The following is a 21380-nucleotide window of genomic DNA, read 5'->3' as shown; positions in this document are numbered from 1 at the left end:
ATGATGCTCATTCTGTTGATCACAGGATTGTCTGATTCACGCTTGATTATTTACAGACCGCCATCATATAGCTGGAATATTGCTGACTGAGGTGTTATTCATTAAACAACAACCCACCCCAACCTTTGGGCATCACTAACATAGAACAGTTTCTTTGCATTCTGGGCAAAAAAATAATTAATAAAAATAATTCTATAAAATTTAACTATGTGTTTTCATAGTGTCTTTGAAGATTTGAATAGAAAAGTCGCAATACATCACATTTGTCAGATTAAATTCCAAACCCTGGATGGTGATGATTGTAAGCACTGTTCCCCTTTAAGAAGACTGTCACTGTCACAAGCACATCCAACTACAACATCTCTACATGCAAAAGTTGATACACAGAACAGTTTTCAGGGTTGAAAGTTCGGGCTGAAATGGAAATGAAAGCATGCTGATTGTGCACAATGGGGTAAAAAACAGTTGAGGATGAGAACATTGGCCATGAAACTGGCCCCAAAAGTGGAAAGTTCAAATAATATCATCTTTCTTTGGGCAAGCAACACCTTAGTCTTCTGCACGTGGCACTCATTACTAAGTCCAGAGAAAGGCTAAAAATTGGCACCAGACTGTGAAGCATTGGCCAGATTTCATGATATCTTAGCATGAAAGACATTTCACTTGATTCTACTCAAAACTATAGAGATTTTAAAGAATCACACTCAGGTGATTTGACTTAAGTCAATGTGTCTACTTAAGACTCTTAACACAGATATAAGGAACAGTGATGATGCACCCAATTCCTTTTCATAGTGCGAATATAAACCTTGGCACATCATGACAGAAACAACATCTGAAGCTTCAGGATTCTCAATGATGATGAATGTCTATTATGTCAGATGATCCTAGTAACAACACTGAGAATTGCACACCAAAATTCCTGTGTAAAATCATAACCTGCTTCGAGATCATATACAATTGTCTTCATTCATACATGACAGGTAACATACATTATGACAAATTCAGTTGTTTACAATGCTGTCATTACCAGATGTCATCTAGAACAACTGGTCTTTACCAGACCAAACCAGATCAAGCCTGAACAGCTGTGTTCCTGCCATATCACTGCAATCAAAACAAAGAGAAACTTACCCAATAGAATGGAACAGAACAGCCTCAGAAAGACAATGCAGGCAAATGCCTAAACCAAATAACCAAGAACAGTATTGCTGGAGACTAAATTTTCTATTTTGAGAATTTATGTGACTGCCTTTCATTGCCAAACTTCTTCCTTTAAGGTAATATCTACATCACGGTGTCATAAACATGCAAATCCTGAACTGTCATGATTGTGCTACAGGCATGAATGAGTGAGTGAGTGAGTGAGTGAGGAAGGGACAATCGATGTCTCAGTCATTTCTTTGCATGTTGGCCTATGGTTGGCAGAGAGACCAAATCAATGTGTGTTCAGCACAAGCATTCAGCTCCCAACTTCCTACATCAAAAACACCATACAAGTCTCACTTAACTGAACAACAAAAATACCCTCGCATACTTCACTGTCCAGTAGTCCTGATTAAGAATTCCAAATGTGATCCTCATATTAAGAAAACGTGCACAAGCTGACAAACTTAACCTTGACAAATGAAATCAGCAAATCCTGCCATTAGCATACTGGATACCTGTAAGTACATATTCAGCAGGTTGCAGTATAACTCTATATGAGCAGTTGTTCAGGTAGCTTTAAACTCGGAGACAGGCGAGTTGACAGACTCGCCTTTTAGATATTGTTCCCTGGTATTAGTAGAGATGTTCATGAGTCACTATGATGCTGCCTCTCTACATAAACCTGAATATCATAATGTCGCAACTGAAAGAAAACTTCAGCAGTTCCTAAAAATTATTCCTAAAAAAGATTTGAAATAGAAATTTAACAAAATGGACATGACTTTCGAATGTGCTTCTTGGGATAACATGTACAACATGTGCACATCATTAAATATTATGAGTAGTCCTTAGACAAAATAATGAACTCTAAGGTGAAATTCCACTGGGCATTAATCAGTGAAAATTGGCGTTAACAGACTCATAGTTTTCCTTACAATACCAGTTTCTCATTTCAAGGAGAACTACCCACTGTAAAAATCCAAATTCACAAAATCAAAAAGACATCCACCCTCAGAAACTCATTAGATAATATCTGTACATTCTCATCAAAAGAAGAGCAAGCCAAGTTAGACACTGAACATAGGTAGTCATTAGGGAAATACTGTCATACACACACACACGTTAATACATCACAACACTGACAATTACAGGCGCATGCGAGATTCTACTCTTGAGAAGACAGACACTGTGGCTGCTACGACACTTGGCCCACGACTACTTTATCATACAATGTGAAGTCATGTGTATGTACAAATGTAATGTCGGCAGAAATGTATGTATACCAAAATAAATATTTACAGCAATTGCGTCTCAGAGATATGTATCGGAGTGCAGAAAGTCGGACATGGTCGTACCATGGTCGTCTTTAGACACATGAGCAAGGGACTATCTAGGCTTCTCGGGCAAATAAAGGACATCATCTAGGTAACAATCTAGGCTCTTTGTATGGTGTCTCCTGTGCTTCCTTGCTGTCTAATCAGAGTAGGAAGCTGACAACATCTATGCACTTACAACTCCAGATACAAATATTCTTTGTCCTGAATAGATGCAGTCATCAGGACTTTACAGTTTGGATTCGTCTGCCATTATATATGTATCGTTGTGTAGAATGATCAGAGTTCTCAGACAGCTGAACAGAATTCCAGACATCAACTTCCTCCCCTGTTTACCATTTAGAAAATCTACCCTGGTAGTTTTTGTGTAGAATATAACACAACCATATGAGAAACACCAACAAACATCAATCAAAGTCATACTAAATTTTCACCATTAAGGAATCAGAAATCAGTCTATAAATTTGCTCATACGTCACATGACTCCATTTCCTTAATACCTAAACAATTACAGTCATTATTCATTTAAAAGAATGACCAGCATTCTTGAAGACAATCTTTGCTTGAATATGAATATGGCATTATAAAGCTAGATAATTAGAGTTACCTCCCTTTGTCAGGTAAGGAGCTGCTTAATGCTCCTTCCGCACACTGCCCTGCCTCCAAAGTTACCTGCATATAAACTTCCTGTGTACAACTGTGTGAAAATACTGACTTCGTCAGTGGAATGTGGAGCTGAATGAGGTATACCGTATTGTGGAAATAGCCCAGTTTTAAAGTAGAGGCAAGGACTGTGTGCTTGGGACCATTGTTTAACAGAAGCAGACATCTTTCGTAAACAAAATCAAACAATCGTCTGGGTAATTCCATATTATGGGAATAAGAGGACATTTTCAAAAGGAAACATTCTCCATATCCATATCAAGTTCTGATTCAATACTTGATGATACTTGTTGGATATTAAGACTTTTTTTATTTCATTATTTTTCTATACCAAATATGTGATCCAAAGTGCCAACATTTGATGACAAATTTTTCCACCTGTGGTGAGAATTTTCAGAAAATTCTTCCATTTTATTGTTTGTCGACTCCTTGTGATAACATATATCCCCCAGTTTACAGAAGGAAGTTGATGTCGAGTGTTACATCCAGATGCCTGTCACCGAACACTTGATCCAATAACCTTCAGTGAACATGTCATGATCAAATATATTCTGATCCTTCAACAATTTTTGTGAACATAAACCATCTTCCATTATACGCAAAATTTAAACAAGAAAATCACCTTCACTTTTATCACACAAAATCGTTTGAATAAGTGTACGCATTCATTGTATACAGAGCGAACATATACACAAATCCTAACGTCTTAAACATATACAGCATGAAAAAACATAACTGATATGCAGTGGGTATGCATGTATGTAAAATACAAGTCATGTTTATATACAATGACTAGATATAAGTAGTACACAAATAATATACTTCATAAATAAAACTTGTATACAAAAAGCAGTCTACAACCTAACAGGCATCTGCAGCAGAGTTTAAACAAGCACATTAGGGGCAGTAGTTCATTGTGGTACACAATTTAGGAAACTATCTCGTATTCATTGTGTCACCGTTGTCGTTGATTGTTTCAGTTTAGTTGTGACTAATATGTAACTACAAACCACTTCTGGTTCTGACAACCTTTATACATGACAGAAGCATCCTGTGAATTGAGCGAACCTCACAAGAATTTAGCTTTAACATACCTGCTGTACTATCAAACAGTAACCATTTACCATTATCTGGTGCCACTATTCTGTTCCACTAAGCAGCGGTTGGTCTGATCATGATCCCATTGATCATGTACTTATTAGAAAGACATCACTATGAAAATACCTATTATGTTATGTAAGTGTAACCATGGACCATTATTAGGCACCATGATTCTGATCATGCTGTTGTGTGTTTAGTCGGTTATCATCATTCCACTGGTTCCAACTGTGTCAACCTTCGGTTCATACAGATCTGTTTCAGTGAGACATGATAAAATAGAACCTTGTTAATCTGGACCCATTCATTTCAGAAGACTAGAAGAACTGTTATTAAGGCCAAACCAATTTTATTTCTTATTTCACAGACCAACAAGTCATATTTTCATAAAAATAAGAAAAAAATTATTAATTTTCCATGCTCAAAAAATAAATTCCTCTGTTTTGATTGGCACAAAATGTAAACTTACAAGAAAACATTTTACTTGATTCTTTTTTTTCTTCCCATAAATTGCCAGAAGTAAAAAATGTTTCATATTAAGAAGGAACATTTGACTGATGATTTCATTCTTATTTTTCTTCCCTCCTGCCTTTAGGATTTCTGAGGACAAAAGTCTGTAAGACAAGAAATAAAATTGGTGTGGCCTAACCACAAAATAGTTCAATAGTATGGATGTCCAGCTATTGTCACTGGACACTGTGGTCAAGAAGCAGTACCATGAACACTTCAACTCTGGGTAATTAACAACCAGCACTGGTGACGTCACAGTTTAGTCAAAGAACCTCATCACAAGCTCCCACTGCCTAAACAAGACCCTATGTTTTGATTGACATGTACCATTAAAAGAAAGTTGGGGATATTCCATTTTGAGACCATACCACTAGCCAATGCCAATGCATATGAGAAAAAGTAATGTATATCCATACAGATTAAACATTCCCAAAGGAATGGAAAAAATTGCAACATTTTCTCTTGATCTGTTTCCTCTTAGTCTTCATAATTTCCATCATATCTATCTTGTAAATTCAATATCCCCTTCTTTCTTAAATAGTATATATCTCAAAATAGTATCCATACTTCCTTACGCAAGATGTTTGTTCCTCCTGACATTTGTGTCACATTATCACTGTACAATGATGAAACTACCTGATGCCTTATCTTCCAGTGACACAAAAACCATCAGATTGGACATTGTGAACAATTTGTCAACAGGAAGACTAAATTTATGAAAACAATTCAAAACATGTGATCTAAAATGGGTCCAAAGTATTCCACAGTATCCAGTTAAGTTATTCACATTTCCACAATCTAGAGACACGGAGACAGATACTGTTTTTAAAGAATCCAGTGTAAACATTAATGTCATGATTTGATGTTAGGTACAGATTACGATGCAAAATTAATATAGTGAGATAAATACTGCTCTTCATTTATCACTTATGTATTTCAAAATTACTTCAGACACCTTAATATTCTGCTTAAACATCAATAATACCTGCAAAATGTTATATCTGTAACATATATATGTTTTCCTCTAAATTTCAAATATTGTGATTATATGAAAATGATAAAGAGTGAGCTCAAATTTCTATTAGTATCAAATATGTAGTAATTTGTTACATGTTAGTGCTTGAATAAGTTTGCTCAAATCAACCAACGAACACGAAGACTGTAAATGCAAAGCCTCTAAATGCAGGGTCATGAGCCTAGTGCAACATGGCGGAATTGGTAGACAGCAGATCAATCGTTTCTTCACTGGGCTTTCCATAATCTCCTGAAAATATTGATGAGGGGTAAGATCCATGTCTCCACACCGGAACTTCCTGATACAGACACCGTTCCCTTAATTCTGATGCATCTTCTATGGTGTAATTCCTGGTGAGGAACTTGGACTACAGTGGTGGAGACACCTTCAACAACTGATCCCAAACAGAAAACAATTTCCTGGTATAAAATTGGACCATTTCTAAAATACAATATAACAATCAGTTTTGATTCCATGAAGAATTTGTTTCAGAGTTTCTTCAATTCGCAGCATTTGACTGTCTGTGCCGGTCAAAAGCTGATCAGCTGACGGGCACCACACCTACCAGGTACCATATCCAACTGGAACCGAATCCACCTTGTACCACACTCACCCTGTACCACGTCCCAGGCTGCAGCGCGCTACTGAAGCATGCTAGAAGTGTTCCTTCCAACAAAAAACCCTCAACAAAGAGATTGAGATTCTTTAGCACATAACACAACTGCCTCAATTTCATTGACTGGTATGCATGAAACCTATGATTCGCATCCCATGAAATCTCTCTCTCAGTAGGATAATTGTGATATCGAAGGATTTGGCAGCGATGTGATGTCCTTTAAGCATCGAGCATACTCTTCAATGTTCCTTTCAAGCCATCAAAACACTCACTTGATCACAAGGCTTTGCATCTAGGCTATACCGATCTGCCAATTAGAGTCCATTCTCTTCATCAGCAAGTCGATGCTGCTATTCTCAACACAAGGCTATTGTTCTGTGAAGTCAGGAGTGTTATTTTGGATTTGCTCAGCAATACCCTTGGGTTACACGCCCTGTCATATATTGGTCTCTGTTTTACTGTTGCTGTGACTCAGTGTAATGGTGTGTGGGAGAGTGCCGTTCTTGCGAACTGAGTTGTGGTGTTTGGGTGATGAGTTGACGGATTCCCCGCCCTCCTCTAGACTTGCCTTGTGATAACTCTCGATTGCTTTGTACAGGAACAGGTAGTCATCCTGCAAATGAAAAAAGGAAGCACCAATGAGTGTGAGTGAGTTAAGATTAGGGACTGTTCATAATATATGGCTGGGGGGTCACTCAAATAATGTCCATGTAGCATGTGAATCATGTAGCATGTGAATCATGTAGCATGTGAATCATGTAGCATGTGAATCATGTGGCATGTGAATCACGTACCATGTGAATCATGTAGCATGTGAATCATGTAGCATGTGAATCATGTAGCATGTGAATCACGTACCATGTGAATCATGTAGCATGTGAATCATGTGGCATGTGAATCATGTGGCATGTGAATCACGTACCATGTGAATCACTCATCAATTTCTTCTTCAGCTCTGAACAACAAAATATTAACATGCTCTGGGTACAAGTAGGTATAAGCATGATGAATTTTCCAGCTGCACTGGCACTGGGTGTAAATGCTGAAACACCTAGACTAAAATATACTCCTAACCTCAATGAGTGCCAAACACTTATGAACGAATTTTGAGTTGGTCTGTATGTGTGTTCGGTTCACACTGGAATGACAGACAAACCTTAGTTCCAATGATGCCTGGTCTTTTGAGATGGTAGAGTTTAGCAAGCTGGTAGAGATCCACATTCTTGTCCTGTGTCAGCTGGTTGTACATTGTCCACAATGCACAAAGCTTCCCCGCTTCAACGCCGCCATACCTGGGGACGCAGTCACACATCATGATGACAAACAATAAGGAGGTTCAAACTACAATTAACAAAACTAATAGTGGACATATTCCTGCTACAAGAAATCCAACCCAAAATGAATATTGAGATGATTATGACTTTTAACATTTGACATTGTCTGTTTGCAAGCTTGTGATGTGTACGAACCAATCCTGCCTCAGAATCTCAGTAAATCACAATGAAATAGCAGCGCATCAGTTTGACAAACCTGTCAACAACTATGACAGGTCCGATGTCATTTTCCTGCTGCCACTTCTGTGCTGTCTCAATCAGATGGAACACTGTGTGTAGTGGAGAGCATGCCCCCGGCCATCCATCAACTGTGATCAGCTTCGTCTGGAAGGTGTAGTCATACTGGAACAAACAGACGTCACGTGAGTTTGAATCATTAACACTGCAGCTGAGCGAGTGAGTGAGTGAGTGAGCGAGCGAGGAAGGGAGTGCAGAAGGGAGTGAGAAAGGAAGGGAGTGAGGGAGTAACTTTGAGAGTGAGAGTGAGTTTTTCATAATATCCACTTTCTGCAGGGTGAACAGAGGCAATTTTGAACGAACTAACTTCCGTAATGTAATGAGACCACATGTAACCTTTCATGAAGCAACCTTTACTAAGGTTAACCTTAATTCCCATATTCTTCTAAGGTTATCTTAGTGACCTAAACCCATGAACTGTCTAAACTGTCACAGGTTGTGGCACAAGGATCATGATAGGGGCAATTCTGGGATTCCAATATATGACCTGCAGATCCTGACAGCAAAGTGGGGAGCAACTCTGTTGTAACTAACCTGTGTTGACTCCAACAGGAACCCCCTGGTGACACAGGTGGACACCTGCTCTTCCTCCCGTGTGGTCAGCTTGAAGGGACAAGCTTCAAACTCCATAGGCTCTTCCTTCTTTGGCCAGAATTCTTTGAAATCCTGTTGATAAGTAAATGGTTAAAAAATTATTTCGTCATGAAATAATAACTCAAGGACATGTGGGTAGCTTAAAGGAAGCAGTCTAACAGCATGATATGACTCTCCTTTAGTTATGACTAAAATCACTTCAAAGAAAAGTGCAAGGAGATACTGCAAGGTCATAGTATCCTGGTACTGACATGGGAAGCAACTCTGCAGAGATAAAGACATCTTACTGCTGCTCAATGCAGCCTCTTTCACTCCGCTATATAAACCTGAAGTGTGCTTCTCACTAAATATTAGGTCATCTCCTGTTTTCCCAGAACAACAGCACTTGAAGTTTTTGTTTTGCAAATAAGACCTCTTCACGGGTTTTATCTTGTCGTTAGTAAGACCTCTTCCAAGGTTTTACTTTTTCAAATTGTCTTTTCCTACAACTGTCTTTGACTACATATAAACCTAAAGTGTGCTTCTCACTGTATATTAGGTCATCTCTTGTTTTCCCAGAACAACCACATTTGAGGTTTTTGTTTAAAAAAATAAAGCAAAGTTAAATAGATTAAACAGATTTAAACAATCAGAAAACGACAACTATTTAGGGATCAGAGGGACTATCAGAATATTCAGGTCACTGACACAGAACTCTCCACATACAAAAAAACGCATATGACACAGTTATTTGACCTGCAGTATATACGCTTTGGGTTTTTTGTTGACATGGTTACCATTAGCCAATATTTCCGCAAGACAGCATCCTTGAATATTGCCAAAAACACCATTTTCAGCGACTGTTTACTCACTGTTTTCATAGTTGTGCGTACGCTGTGTGCATCACCCGGAAGCAAGCGTACTCTAAATAGCATTCAGAATCGTTCGGGTACGAACCTTTCCGAGATGAAAAGTTCAAAAGGTATGTGCGAATGTCCACTTTCGCAATTTGGTAAGCTCTGTTCTGATTGGTCAATCTAAAAGATCACCTGACGCGACCTCCCATAAGGTTTTGTTAGACTCAGTAGTGGAGAGTAACAAAAAGTACTGAGGGTAAGTTTACTTAGACTGTAGACAATGTAAAACCATTGGGGTCTGGAAATCCCTCCATCGTCAGTTTCACATTGTCTACCAAAACCTTGGAGGCATGCTCTCTCCTATACATAAAATCAACATTGATGAGTGTTTGAAATCACCTGAAAAATATCATTCAAGATTATGTTCAAAGTGCATATGTTTTCCAAAGTAAGACTGGAACTGCACCTTTCAGATTTGTAGGCAAATGCTCTTCCACACAGCTACTTGACCGATGAAGGAAGTGGGGTGGAATTAACGATTTATACTTACTGTCATTAAATTGATCTTACTTACACTTCACTTATTGTTATGTAGCTTCATTTAATGATCATCTACGTTGTAATTACCCATCATTGACAGAATATATGTTAGAGAAAACACTTCTCCTCAGTTTTGGTAGACAATATGAAACCATCGAGTCATGACATTTCCCTCCCCTTTGTTTTACATTGTCTAACAAAACCTCGCAGGCGTGTTTTCTGATATACAAACTCCACTCACCTCTTTGTTGACATAAGAGAGGACAATGATGACAGGGCTGTTCCTGTCCCACACCATTCTCCAGAAGTCTTCTACAGTAGACTCCAGGGGATGCTGGGTAACGATGAACTCATTTGACTTGCTGTAACCCTGGCAAAGGAGGAGAATATATAAATTTATTGTTTTACATTTCCCATGTATCTGCACAATGCCACCCCTACTGTATACAGAGCACAGACTGTATATCCTTGTCCTTCTCAGATCAACAGTTTGTTTTTGGTCACACAAAGTATTTACAGTGGAAGACACAGTGGCTGACTTTGTGTGCTGGCAATCAGGTGACAGCATGGGTTTGAATCCCACATGGGACTCAACCTAATAAAGGTACTAGAATCTGTACTTATCTGGGAGAATTGAAATTATAATACATGTAAACCTATAAACATGTTTCCAAGACTAAACCACCAGCTTTTCCATTTTCAGATATTCACACCTGATGTTTTTCAAATGTGTAGGAGTCTGTACTAACCTGCATATAGGTGGCGTTGATGTAGTCGGAACCCTCCACGCCAGGCTTCACAGGCAGCAAGACACGTTTGAGATTGACAGGCAGAAAGGAGCTATTGCGGTTCTTAGCTTCATTGACTGGCTTGAGAGCTTGAGAAATCTCATCATCGTTCCTCTTGTGGGCTGTTACCAGCTGGAATTAAACACGAGTCATCAAAAGATGACATATCCCCTCGGACCCCACATATTTGAAAGAACAAATTATCTGATAGTTATTTGATGTTTGTTTAGACTAAGTTTGAATTGTTCAGGTGGGAATAACAAAAATATCATGGCCTTAGTTTCAAATGGGAGGGATGAGCTTCGTTTCCAGAGCACCACTCTAAAACTTCTTAATATCTTTCAGCAAACCCTTGCAGATTTGTGAGGCAGATCCCAAAGTGGTGTCTTTTGCAGAGTTTTGGCACTTATTTTACTTGATTTCCATGGAAACAATTCAGACTTAATCTCTAAAGGGAGGGATTCATTTCCTGAGCACAATTCAAAACCCATTTTATATCTTTCAACATTGCATGGCAGATATATGAGGCAGATCTTGAAGTTGTGCCTTTTGCTGTTAACAGATATTTGGCAAGTCCACCCCTGCCTTTGATAATATGTCCAAATCGTTTCCACGTTAACCAAGAAAAATAAAAATGCCAACATGAAGACAAAGTCATCAATATCCCACGCAATGGCAAAATACTCTTCATGAACATGTCTACTAATTATGATGTTGTCAAATGTTTTGACAAAGTGAAAGGAGAGTATTGAAAATATTTCATTCAGAATTTCAAAACTACCTAAAAGCACCAGTACACCACCAGATCTACATAGATCTACAAGAAATAGTGAAGCTTTGAATTTCTGATCCGGAAAAGAGCACACCCCACCAAATTCAATCTAAGTCAAACTTGTTGACATGGAAATGCAAAATGTATTTTATTCAGTATTCCAAAACTACAAAAAGGCACCAGCACACTACAAGATCTATCCATGTGCCAAGTTGGATGAAGAAATAGTGAACAGTTTTGAAGTTCTGGTCTGGAAAAGAGTAGATCCACCAACTTCAGTATAAGTCAAACTTGCTGCCACATAAATGCAAAAACTATTTTATTCAGTGTTCCAAAACTACCAAAAGGCACTAGTGCACCCCTTGATCTATCCATGTGCTACGTTTGGTGAAGAAATATTGAATGGTTTGAAAGTTACGCTCCAGAAAAGACAAATGTGCATGGGCATGAGTCCATTTTAATAACCCGTGTTAAACATGTTGTGGGGGACAAAAATCAGTAAATAGCAGAAGGCACAACCTTAGGTTCAGCTTATATATACCAGTTCTGGTTTTAAAATACTTAATGGTTTTTGAGTTATACTCCAGAAACCAAATGATTACGAACATACGCACAGACAAGGCGATGACTACATTCCCCCTCCAATACATGCCGGGGGATAAATTAGGAGATAAACATCATGTGTTGGCCAACTTCCAGGTGTTATGGAGTATTTGGAGCACGGGAATGCATTTGGAACCGACGGCGTCAAAGCAAGATACAAACCAAGATACAACCATCCTTCATCACCTGACCCTCACCTTACACTGATTCTCACGCAAGACCAAGATACAAACCAAGATACAACCATCCTTCATCACCTGACCCTCATCTGATATTGATGCCCATGCAAGACCAAGATACAAAGTGAGATACAACTATCCTTCATCACCTGACCCTCACCTTACACTGATTCTCACGCAAGACCAAGATACAAACCAAGATACAGCCATCCTTCATCACCTGAACCTCACCTTACACTGATTCTCATGCAAGACCAAGATACAAACCAAGATACAACCATCCTTCATCACCTGACCTTCACCTTACACTGATTCTCATGCAAGACCAAGATACAAACCAAGATACAGCCATCCTTCATCACCTGACGCTCACCTTATACTGATTCTCATGCAAGACCAAGATACAAACCAAGATACAACCATCCTTCATCACCTGACCCTCACCTTACACTGATTCTCACGCAAGACCAAGATACAAACCAAGATACAGCCATCCTTCATCACCTGAACCTCACCTTACACTGATTCTCATGCAAGACCAAGATACAAACCAAGATACAACCATCCTTCATCACCTGACCCTCACCTTACACTGATTCTCACGCAAGACCAAGATACAAACCAAGATACAGCCATCCTTCATCACCTGAACCTCACCTTACACTGATTCTCATGCAAGACCAAGATACAAACCAAGATACAACCATCCTTCATCACCTGACCCTCACCTTACACTGATTCTCATGCAAGACCAAGATACAAACCAAGATACAGCCATCCTTCATCACCTGACGCTCACCTTATACTGATTCTCATGCAAGATCAAGATACAAACCAAGATACAACCCACCCTTCACCACCTGACCCTCATGTGATACTGATTCCCATGCAAGACCAAGATACAAACCAAGATACAACCATCCTTCATCACCTGACCCTCACCTTACACTGATTCTCATGCAAGACCAAGATACAAACCAAGATACAACCATCCTTCATCACCTGACCCTCAAATTATACTGATTCTCATGCAAGACCAAGATACAAACCAAGATACAGCCATCCTTCATCACCTGAACCTCACCTTACACTGATTCTCATGCAAGACCAAGATACAAACCAAGATACAACCATCCTTCATCACCTGACCCTCACCTTACACTGATTCTCATGCAAGACCAAGATACAAACCAAGATACAACCATCCTTCATCACCTGACCCTCACCTTACACTGATTCTCACGCAAGACCAAGATACAAACCAAGATACAGCCATCCTTCATCACCTGAACCTCACCTTACACTGATTCTCATGCAAGACCAAGATACAAACCAAGATACAACCATCCTTCATCACCTGACCCTCACCTTACACTGATTCTCACGCAAGACCAAGATACAAACCAAGATACAGCCATCCTTCATCACCTGAACCTCACCTTACACTGATTCTCATGCAAGACCAAGATACAAACCAAGATACAACCATCCTTCATCACCTGACCCTCACCTTACACTGATTCTCATGCAAGACCAAGATACAAACCAAGATACAGCCATCCTTCATCACCTGACGCTCACCTTATACTGATTCTCATGCAAGATCAAGATACAAACCAAGATACAACCATCCTTCATCACCTGACCCTCACCTTATACTGATTCTCATGCAAGACCAAGATACAAACCAAGATACAACCATCCTTCATCACCTGACCCTCACCTTACACTGATTCTCATGCAAGACCAAGATACAAACCAAGATACAACCATCCTTCATCACCTGACCCTCACCTTATACTGATTCTCATGCAAGACCAAGATACAAACCAAGATACAACCATCCTTCATCACCTGACCCTCACCTTACACTGATTCTCATGCAAGACCAAGATACAAACCAAGATACAACCATCCTTCATCACCTGACCCTCACCTTATACTGATTCTCATGCAAGACCAAGATACAAACCAAGATACAAACCAAGATACAACCATCCTTCATCACCTGACCCTCACCTTATACTGATTCTCATGCAAGACCAAGATACAAACCAAGATACAACCATCCTTCATCACCTGACCCTCACTTTACACTGATTCTCATGCAAGACCAAGATGTAAAGCAAGATACAACCCACCCTTCACCACCTGCCCCTCACCTTATACTGGTTCTCCAGCAAGGCCTCTGGGATGGTCTCTGCTCCATCTCTAGCAGGCATGGTCAGCTTCTCAATGTACGCTGTGAGAGTGTCTGCTGTCACCTCTGTGTCTCCTCCACCCAGAATATACTCCACCAGCACATCATGGATGAACATGTACTGGTCCTGGAACGTGCAACATGTCTGATTATTATGTGTCACAAATAGGAGAACAGGAAATTGGCCTGTAATGATGTTCTTCTGTTAACACAGAAGTAAAACAAACGGCCACATGGGTTTTACTGACTGCACTTATTCACATCGAGTACGGGTACAGCAGCGAAGTGTCATCTGCTAGCCGTTTCAGCTCGTTCCCATGGTAGTATCTGAAACTGATCAGAACCCCAATCAGATAAGAATTCAGTGAGTACAGTATCAAGTACCTCAGTTTGCACAAGGAAGTTTCGTTGTTTCCGGATATGCAAGATGAATCCTGGAATATTGATGAGACTCTTCTCCTCCATCTTGGCTATCATGCTGTCAATCAAGATGTAAGTTCCTGTTCTCCCAACACCAGCACTGGAACAGAAACATCTCTGTGACTGTACCCACAGTGTCAGAATATCAGTGGTCCTTGAGATACTGAGGTTTATTAACTAGCATCTTAATGTAGAGATCTCTCATATTACTCAAGCTTTAACACTGAGATGATAAGTGTATGACCTCTGAAAAACATTCTGGTCCAGCACAGCACAACAGTATATTTGGACCTTCAGTGAACAACTACAGGTTCCCTACATGATCTTGTCCTTGTAATATACTATAGTCCCTAAGCTATAGGTCTCCCTCAGTTTGACAGATGTACAGAATACAAGATTACATCTACAGACCTTTGACTAGCGTAGCTGAAATGTACAAATATGGTCATTCAAAGAGCAAGAGTTAACTTAGTTCAGTCAACACAATAATAACACTTTGAGGATTGGGTCCCAAAAGAAGGCAGATGGACAAGCAGTACTTCAGTAGATCTACCTGCAGCGTACAGCTTTAGTCCCCTAGGTCGACCTATCTGCAGTGTACAGCTTTAGTCCCTTAGGTTGCCTACCTTCACTGTACAACTATAGTCCCTAAGGTTGACCTACCTGCAGTGTACAACTATAGTCCCTTAGGTCAGCCTACCTGTAGTGTGCAACAATAGTTCCCTTAGGTCGGTCTACCTGTAGTGTGCAACAATAGTTCCTTTAGGTCGGTCTACCTGTAGTGTGCAACAATAGTTCCCTATCTGCAGTGTACATCTATACTCCCCTAGGTTGACCTACCTGCAGTGTACATCTATACTCCCCTAGGCTGACCTACCTGCAGTGTACAGCTATACTTCCCGAGGTCGGCCTACCTTCAGTGTCTAACTATTGTCCCCCTTAATCGATCTACCTGCAGTGGACAACTCTTAGTCCCCAAGGTCGACCTACCTGCAGTGTACAACTATAGGTCCTCCCCCTTCTGGGTTCATCTCAGCAGACTTGCGGACAAAGGTGAGACAAGGCAGTGTGTAGTCCGGGACCCCATGGTCAGGCCACTCTGTGTAGTGGAACTGGTACACCAACCTCTCCCCCACACCCTTCACAGAGTGCTTCTGAAGACAAGAACACAACACGTCAACAATCACTAATCCATTTGGCAGTCAAATTATTTCATAGGTCAAACAGATATAAGAAACTCATATTTGGAGACCTTCCACCAAAGGTCAGCAACACATGAGATACACACTTGTTCCTTATCTGCTAAAGCAGCATGAATATATTTGTCCACTCGGCGAAAATGCAGAGTACGTGTGGAGGTGAAGTACTAAACAGTATTATTGTAGAGGCTTGAAAGACACTATCAGCATGAGAGGCCCAACGACACACATTCAGTATTTGCCTGTGCTCTGAAATGGATAAAGACCATACAGTACAATACTTCAGTTGTGATAACAAAGGGTTTCCCATGCACTTGTACAAGCAATTTTCATATGTATAATCTACATGGATATGTAGTTACTGCCACTGTAATGATTGTGTTTGTTTGTATTTGACATACCAGCACCTTCAGCAAGCACTAGTTGTGTGGATAAGTATGCTATATAAATATCCTAAAATAATGATAAAAAACTGTACTTAGCAATATTCCAGCCATATGACAGCGGTCCATAAATAACAGTCATGACCAGACAATCCAGTGACTAACATCATAAGCATTGGTCTCCACATTTTGGATACAATGATATGTGTCAGGGAGTCTGACCAGATCCCTATTACAATAAGCATGGGTTGCAAATTCTAACCCAGATCTTTACAGGTTTGCCAGAGTAATGATGACAGGTGACCATAGTCTACAGTGGCTACAACATCCACAACATCAGCGACGACTGATGAACATGTGTCACAATCTCTTACTATCAAACCTCTCAGCAGAGATCTGAGTGAGGTTGATTTTAAGCCATTTTTACATTTCTAACAATATTCCAGCAATATCATCGGGGGACACCAGAAATGGACTTCACACATTGTACCTATGTGGGGAATGAAACCTGGGTTTTCTGCATGATGAGTGAATGCTTTAACCTTTAGGCTACCCCACCACCCAGAAAAGATCTGACATACCATGCACAGGAGGGTGTGCCAACTTAGCCAAGACTGTCCCATGTTTTGGTTTGTTTCTTGTTTTACGCAGCACTCAACAATATTAAAACTATATGGCGGCAGTCTGTTAAGAACAAACTCTGGACCACATAATCCAGTGATCGACAGCATGAGCACCGACTGCCCCATGAAAGATGCCTAGCTTTTGAGTAATCAACTGTAAGCCCCCTTAAACACCACGACCTTGTCACGCTGCAGCTAAATAATTCAATTAAAACAAATTCATTCTGCCATTTGCAAGAACAAAACATTCCTGGGTTTGGATAATCACACAGTCACATAAATGTTCTCAAAGATTTTGGGTCAGAATATATAAAGGACAAAGACTATGATCTGTTTTTGATACATACACAAAATGACCTGTATGGCACTCAAAGACACAACATAAAACCATTTAATCAGCGAGTTTAGTTTTACACCTCACTCAGCAATATTCCATCTATATGGTGGCATGTGTAAACAATCAAGTCTGGACCAGATAATCCAGTGATCAACATCATAAGCAACAATCTGCGCAATTTGGAACTTATGGCATGTGTCAACCAATTCAGCAAGCCTGACCACCTGATCCTGTTTTTACAACAAGCATGGGTTTCCAAAGATAAAATATTCTATCCAGAACCTTCACAGGTCACCACCATTCAAGGTATTAATTGATTGATAAAATTAATCACATGCCTTGGGCCAGTAAAATTTCTTTTTTAGATCAACAAGAAACCCTGAACAATCGTCGACGTTTTAAAATTCAAGCAGGCATTTGGGCTTAAGTATTTGTTAATAAACTTATTACAGAAAGATGTAGTCAGCAAAAGCTGCTGTTCAAAGCAAATTGTTGCAGCATTATAGCAGTATAAAGCATGGTATACCGTGGATAAATAAATTTATCTTACCTCACACATAAATGTCATTTTCTGATTGGCTAAAAGCTCTTCGCTTATTTGGTAACTCATTTGGTACTTAGTGGTAGTACTTCTTTATCTCGAATAACACTGAATGGAGATTACCCATGTTTTGCGAATGGATGGAAGAGAGATAATACTAAATCTGTTTTTCTTGTGTCATCTACAAAATTTAGCAATGGCTACAAAAAGATCTGCCTCGCATTCCAATACATAAATTTTGACAAAAAACCATTCAAATGTAGTCCCTGTCAGTACTAAGAAGGGGAATTACACCCCAGCAACTTTACTAAAACAATACCTGTGGGGAAAAGCAGTAAGATACAAGATTCAAATCGTTTGATTCCTAAAAGCTGACTGAAGTGTATGATCTGATACCCATGCTTCAAACAGTTCAAAATTAGCATTGAGGTGTTTGGTAAGAAAAATATGTTGTTCACCGGTCCCTCAGTGTCCATGGGTTGATGTACCCTCAATGTTTGATTACGTTTGTTGGTTCAACATAGCTTGTAAATATCAAATTGCTGACGGAGTGTGTGAGTTTAGTTTGATGCCACTCTCAGCAATATTTCATCTATATGGCGGTGGTGTGTAACTAATCAAGTCTGGACCAGACAATCCAGTGATCAACATCATGAGCATCAATCTGCATGATTGGGTACCGATATGTCAACCATGTCAGCGAGCCTGACCACCCTACCCCATCAGACGCCTCAAGCAACAAGCACAGTCACCTTTTATAGCAAGCATGGGTTGCTGAAGACCTATTCTACCAGGACGTTACTGAAGACACATTTTAACCAGGACCTTCACAGGCCAAATATCAAGTTGGACCACACAAACCAGTGATTGATAACATAAGCACAACAACTATGGAGCATGGCGTCGACCACCCAGAACACTATGTCGCCTTTTACAACAAGAACAGGAATCTCCTCAGGGTGCTCTTCATTCACACAGGAGGACGTTACAATATGCAACATGTTTTTCAAAGATTCACATTTTCTCTTGCATGAATATTCTTATATAGCACAAGTTTGTTTGTCCAGATTTTCTGGAAAGGATAATTCACCAAAGTTCAGAACTACTAATGTGATCACCCATTCCTCATTCCCTCACATTCTCACTTACTTGTGAGAGTTTTGTTAACGTTGCTTTCAGCTAACTTTTAGTTACATATTCTGGCATGTCAGCTTGACATCTGTGGGAACCTGTACATAGGTTTCAGACACTGGACACTTTGGAGAAACCCAAAGATGGGTATGATGCACACAAACCTAAATATGATCAGGGTTAACAAGTGGGGAGTACTGCACTTTACAGGGCACTTTTTCAGATTAATTAGAGCTCCCAAAAGATCAGAAAGGGTACCCAACCCTAACCCTAACCCTAACCCTCACCCTCACCCTAACCCCATGCCCTAATCCTATAGATTGTAAAGGGTGCCAAACCCAAACCCAAACCCTAAGGATCGTAAAGGGTGGTGGCTGGTCGGTGCTGCACCCTGTAAACTGCATTCTAGATGAACTAGGATTCAAATACATGATTAGAGGCTCCTGTCACACCAAAGGGAAGCAACTCTGCACAGCAATTTGTGCCTCCGACTACTGTGCTAGCCATTCTGTATCAATGAGATACAGCTACAGCCCAGTATTTCGCTAGTCACTAGTTAATCAGAAGGTGCTGAGGCAAGCAGCAGTGATGGTTAGTTGGTTATTTTGAAAAGATAATGAAACAATAAATCTTCGAACACATCACTAGAAATATGGATGTTATCAGATGTGCCATGTACATAACATGAGAACATGTCAATAATTCATGCAGTGCACCATATTTATATAATCATTTCTGAGATGTGGTAATATGGTAAATATTCCACAAGAAATTACATTTTATCTCTGTTTCCGTGTCATTTGTTACTTAAAATACTAAACCATCAAAACAATGCAATGCCATGTAATCACATTTGAAAATATAAATTTGGCACAACATGAATTGTACGTAAAAGACGAAAATCATACATCATGGAAAGGAAAAAAACTCTATGTAAGTCAAACAGTCTCAGCTAAATAGATCAAACGCTGTGAGCTATACAAGATACCTAGATCAGGCAGTGGTTAGCGGTCAGGCAGAGGCAGGATACGTTAAAGTACGGAACAAAATAAACTACCTGGTGTTTATGTGCATGCCTGGTCTCGGCCTCATGGAGGTAATGCTAGCGACAAAACAAAGCAACATCAACCACGATGCAGCAAGATGCATCCCAAGAACACGAAATCAAGAACGCTGACAACATTCAGTAGGAACATCCAGTTTCATTTTCATCCAGTATGCAACATTAGGCTCAACAAAATATCATTTTTGGTTCTCAAGTCATTAATCACTGTACTTATTTATTTCAAATTTTAAATTTTTTAACATCTTAAAAATTGTATTTTAAAATTTTGATTTTTAATTTTAAAAATAAATACCCTTGCATAGAACATCCCTACATTGCCTCCCTTACATTAAGCTTTGCATGTGTATGAGAACCATGTTTATTTGTTTAACCCTACATGTTGCGTTTGTTTCCTAAGCTTAGGCAGATTTGAAACAGAATTTTAACAGTAGAGATTTTGCAACCATTTACTTGATGTTTACAGGAATCATAGTTTTCATGTCATAAAGCTGAGAACATGTCAAAACATTTGGCAAAAGTAAGGATCACCATTGTCAAGTCACATCCTATCAAGGAGTATAGAATTTGGGGGCATCCTAAATCTCTTTTACCTTTTCTCAAAATGATTTGAAAAACTTACTCCAGGCAGAAGTAACATACTGTCATGCGTGGGCTGATACTGGTTTAACTTCAGCAAGTTAAGTTTTACTCCAATTTTAGCAATATTCCAGCAATATCACAGCAGAGACACCAGAAATGGGCTTTACACATTGTGGGGAATCAAACCCAGGTCGTAAGGCATGATGAGCGAACACTTTACCTGTCGAGCTACATACACTGCTCAAGAGGATGGACAGGAGGTACTTACTACAGCAGGGGGGTTATCACGGCGCATACAGTATATGTGTCTCCTACTTTCTTCACTTGACAAACACAATGCATAGGTTAACCAAATATTCATGTGTCATATGAACTACACAATTGATTTGTTGATACAATCATTTTCAATACTTTGCAATGGAAAACAAGCAGAAACAATTTGGATGAAAATAATATCTCATAATATATCAGTTATGACCCGCTAGGCAGAACTAAAGGACAATCTATCTTCCCTACTTTAAGTATTCCTTTATTGTGTTTCTACCCAGTTTGTAGGATGTTTCCTTTGCTAGGATATGACCTGACAATGTAGAACACTAACATCTATGCAGTTCTTAATGCAAGACTCTATAT

At 39.5% G+C, this 21380-nt stretch overlaps 1 protein-coding gene across 3 annotated transcripts in view; it reads right to left on the bottom strand.

Moving 5' to 3' along the window:
- Positions 1 to 3712: 3712 nt before the first annotated feature.
- The window catches only part of LOC137295958 (tyrosine-protein phosphatase 99A-like), an 86067-nt gene continuing 68399 nt past the window's right edge, over positions 3713 to 21380 (bottom strand). For 2 of the 3 annotated variants that reach the window (XM_067827559.1, XM_067827558.1), the window contains exons 19-27: positions 15879 to 16042; positions 14853 to 14988; positions 14431 to 14595; positions 10676 to 10846; positions 10168 to 10296; positions 8491 to 8622; positions 7916 to 8061; positions 7542 to 7677; positions 3713 to 6998 (exon numbers count right to left, since the gene is read on the bottom strand). In XM_067827559.1, coding sequence (XP_067683660.1) covers positions 6822 to 6998; positions 7542 to 7677; positions 7916 to 8061; positions 8491 to 8622; positions 10168 to 10296; positions 10676 to 10846; positions 14431 to 14595; positions 14853 to 14988; positions 15879 to 16042 — 1356 coding nt within the window. In that variant the 3' untranslated portion in view covers positions 3713 to 6821. Of the gene's footprint in view, positions 6999 to 7541; positions 7678 to 7915; positions 8062 to 8490; positions 8623 to 10167; positions 10297 to 10675; positions 10847 to 14430; positions 14596 to 14852; positions 14989 to 15878; positions 16043 to 20159; positions 20205 to 21380 lie in introns of all 3 variants that reach the window. The other variant, XM_067827556.1, reaches the window with a different exon arrangement.

Source organism: Haliotis asinina, chromosome 9, assembly GCF_037392515.1.
Source record: "Haliotis asinina isolate JCU_RB_2024 chromosome 9, JCU_Hal_asi_v2, whole genome shotgun sequence".
Lineage (NCBI taxonomy): Eukaryota > Metazoa > Mollusca > Gastropoda > Lepetellida > Haliotidae > Haliotis > Haliotis asinina.
Note: the sequence above shows the minus strand (reverse complement) of the source record. Positions and strands in the feature narration are given on the sequence as shown.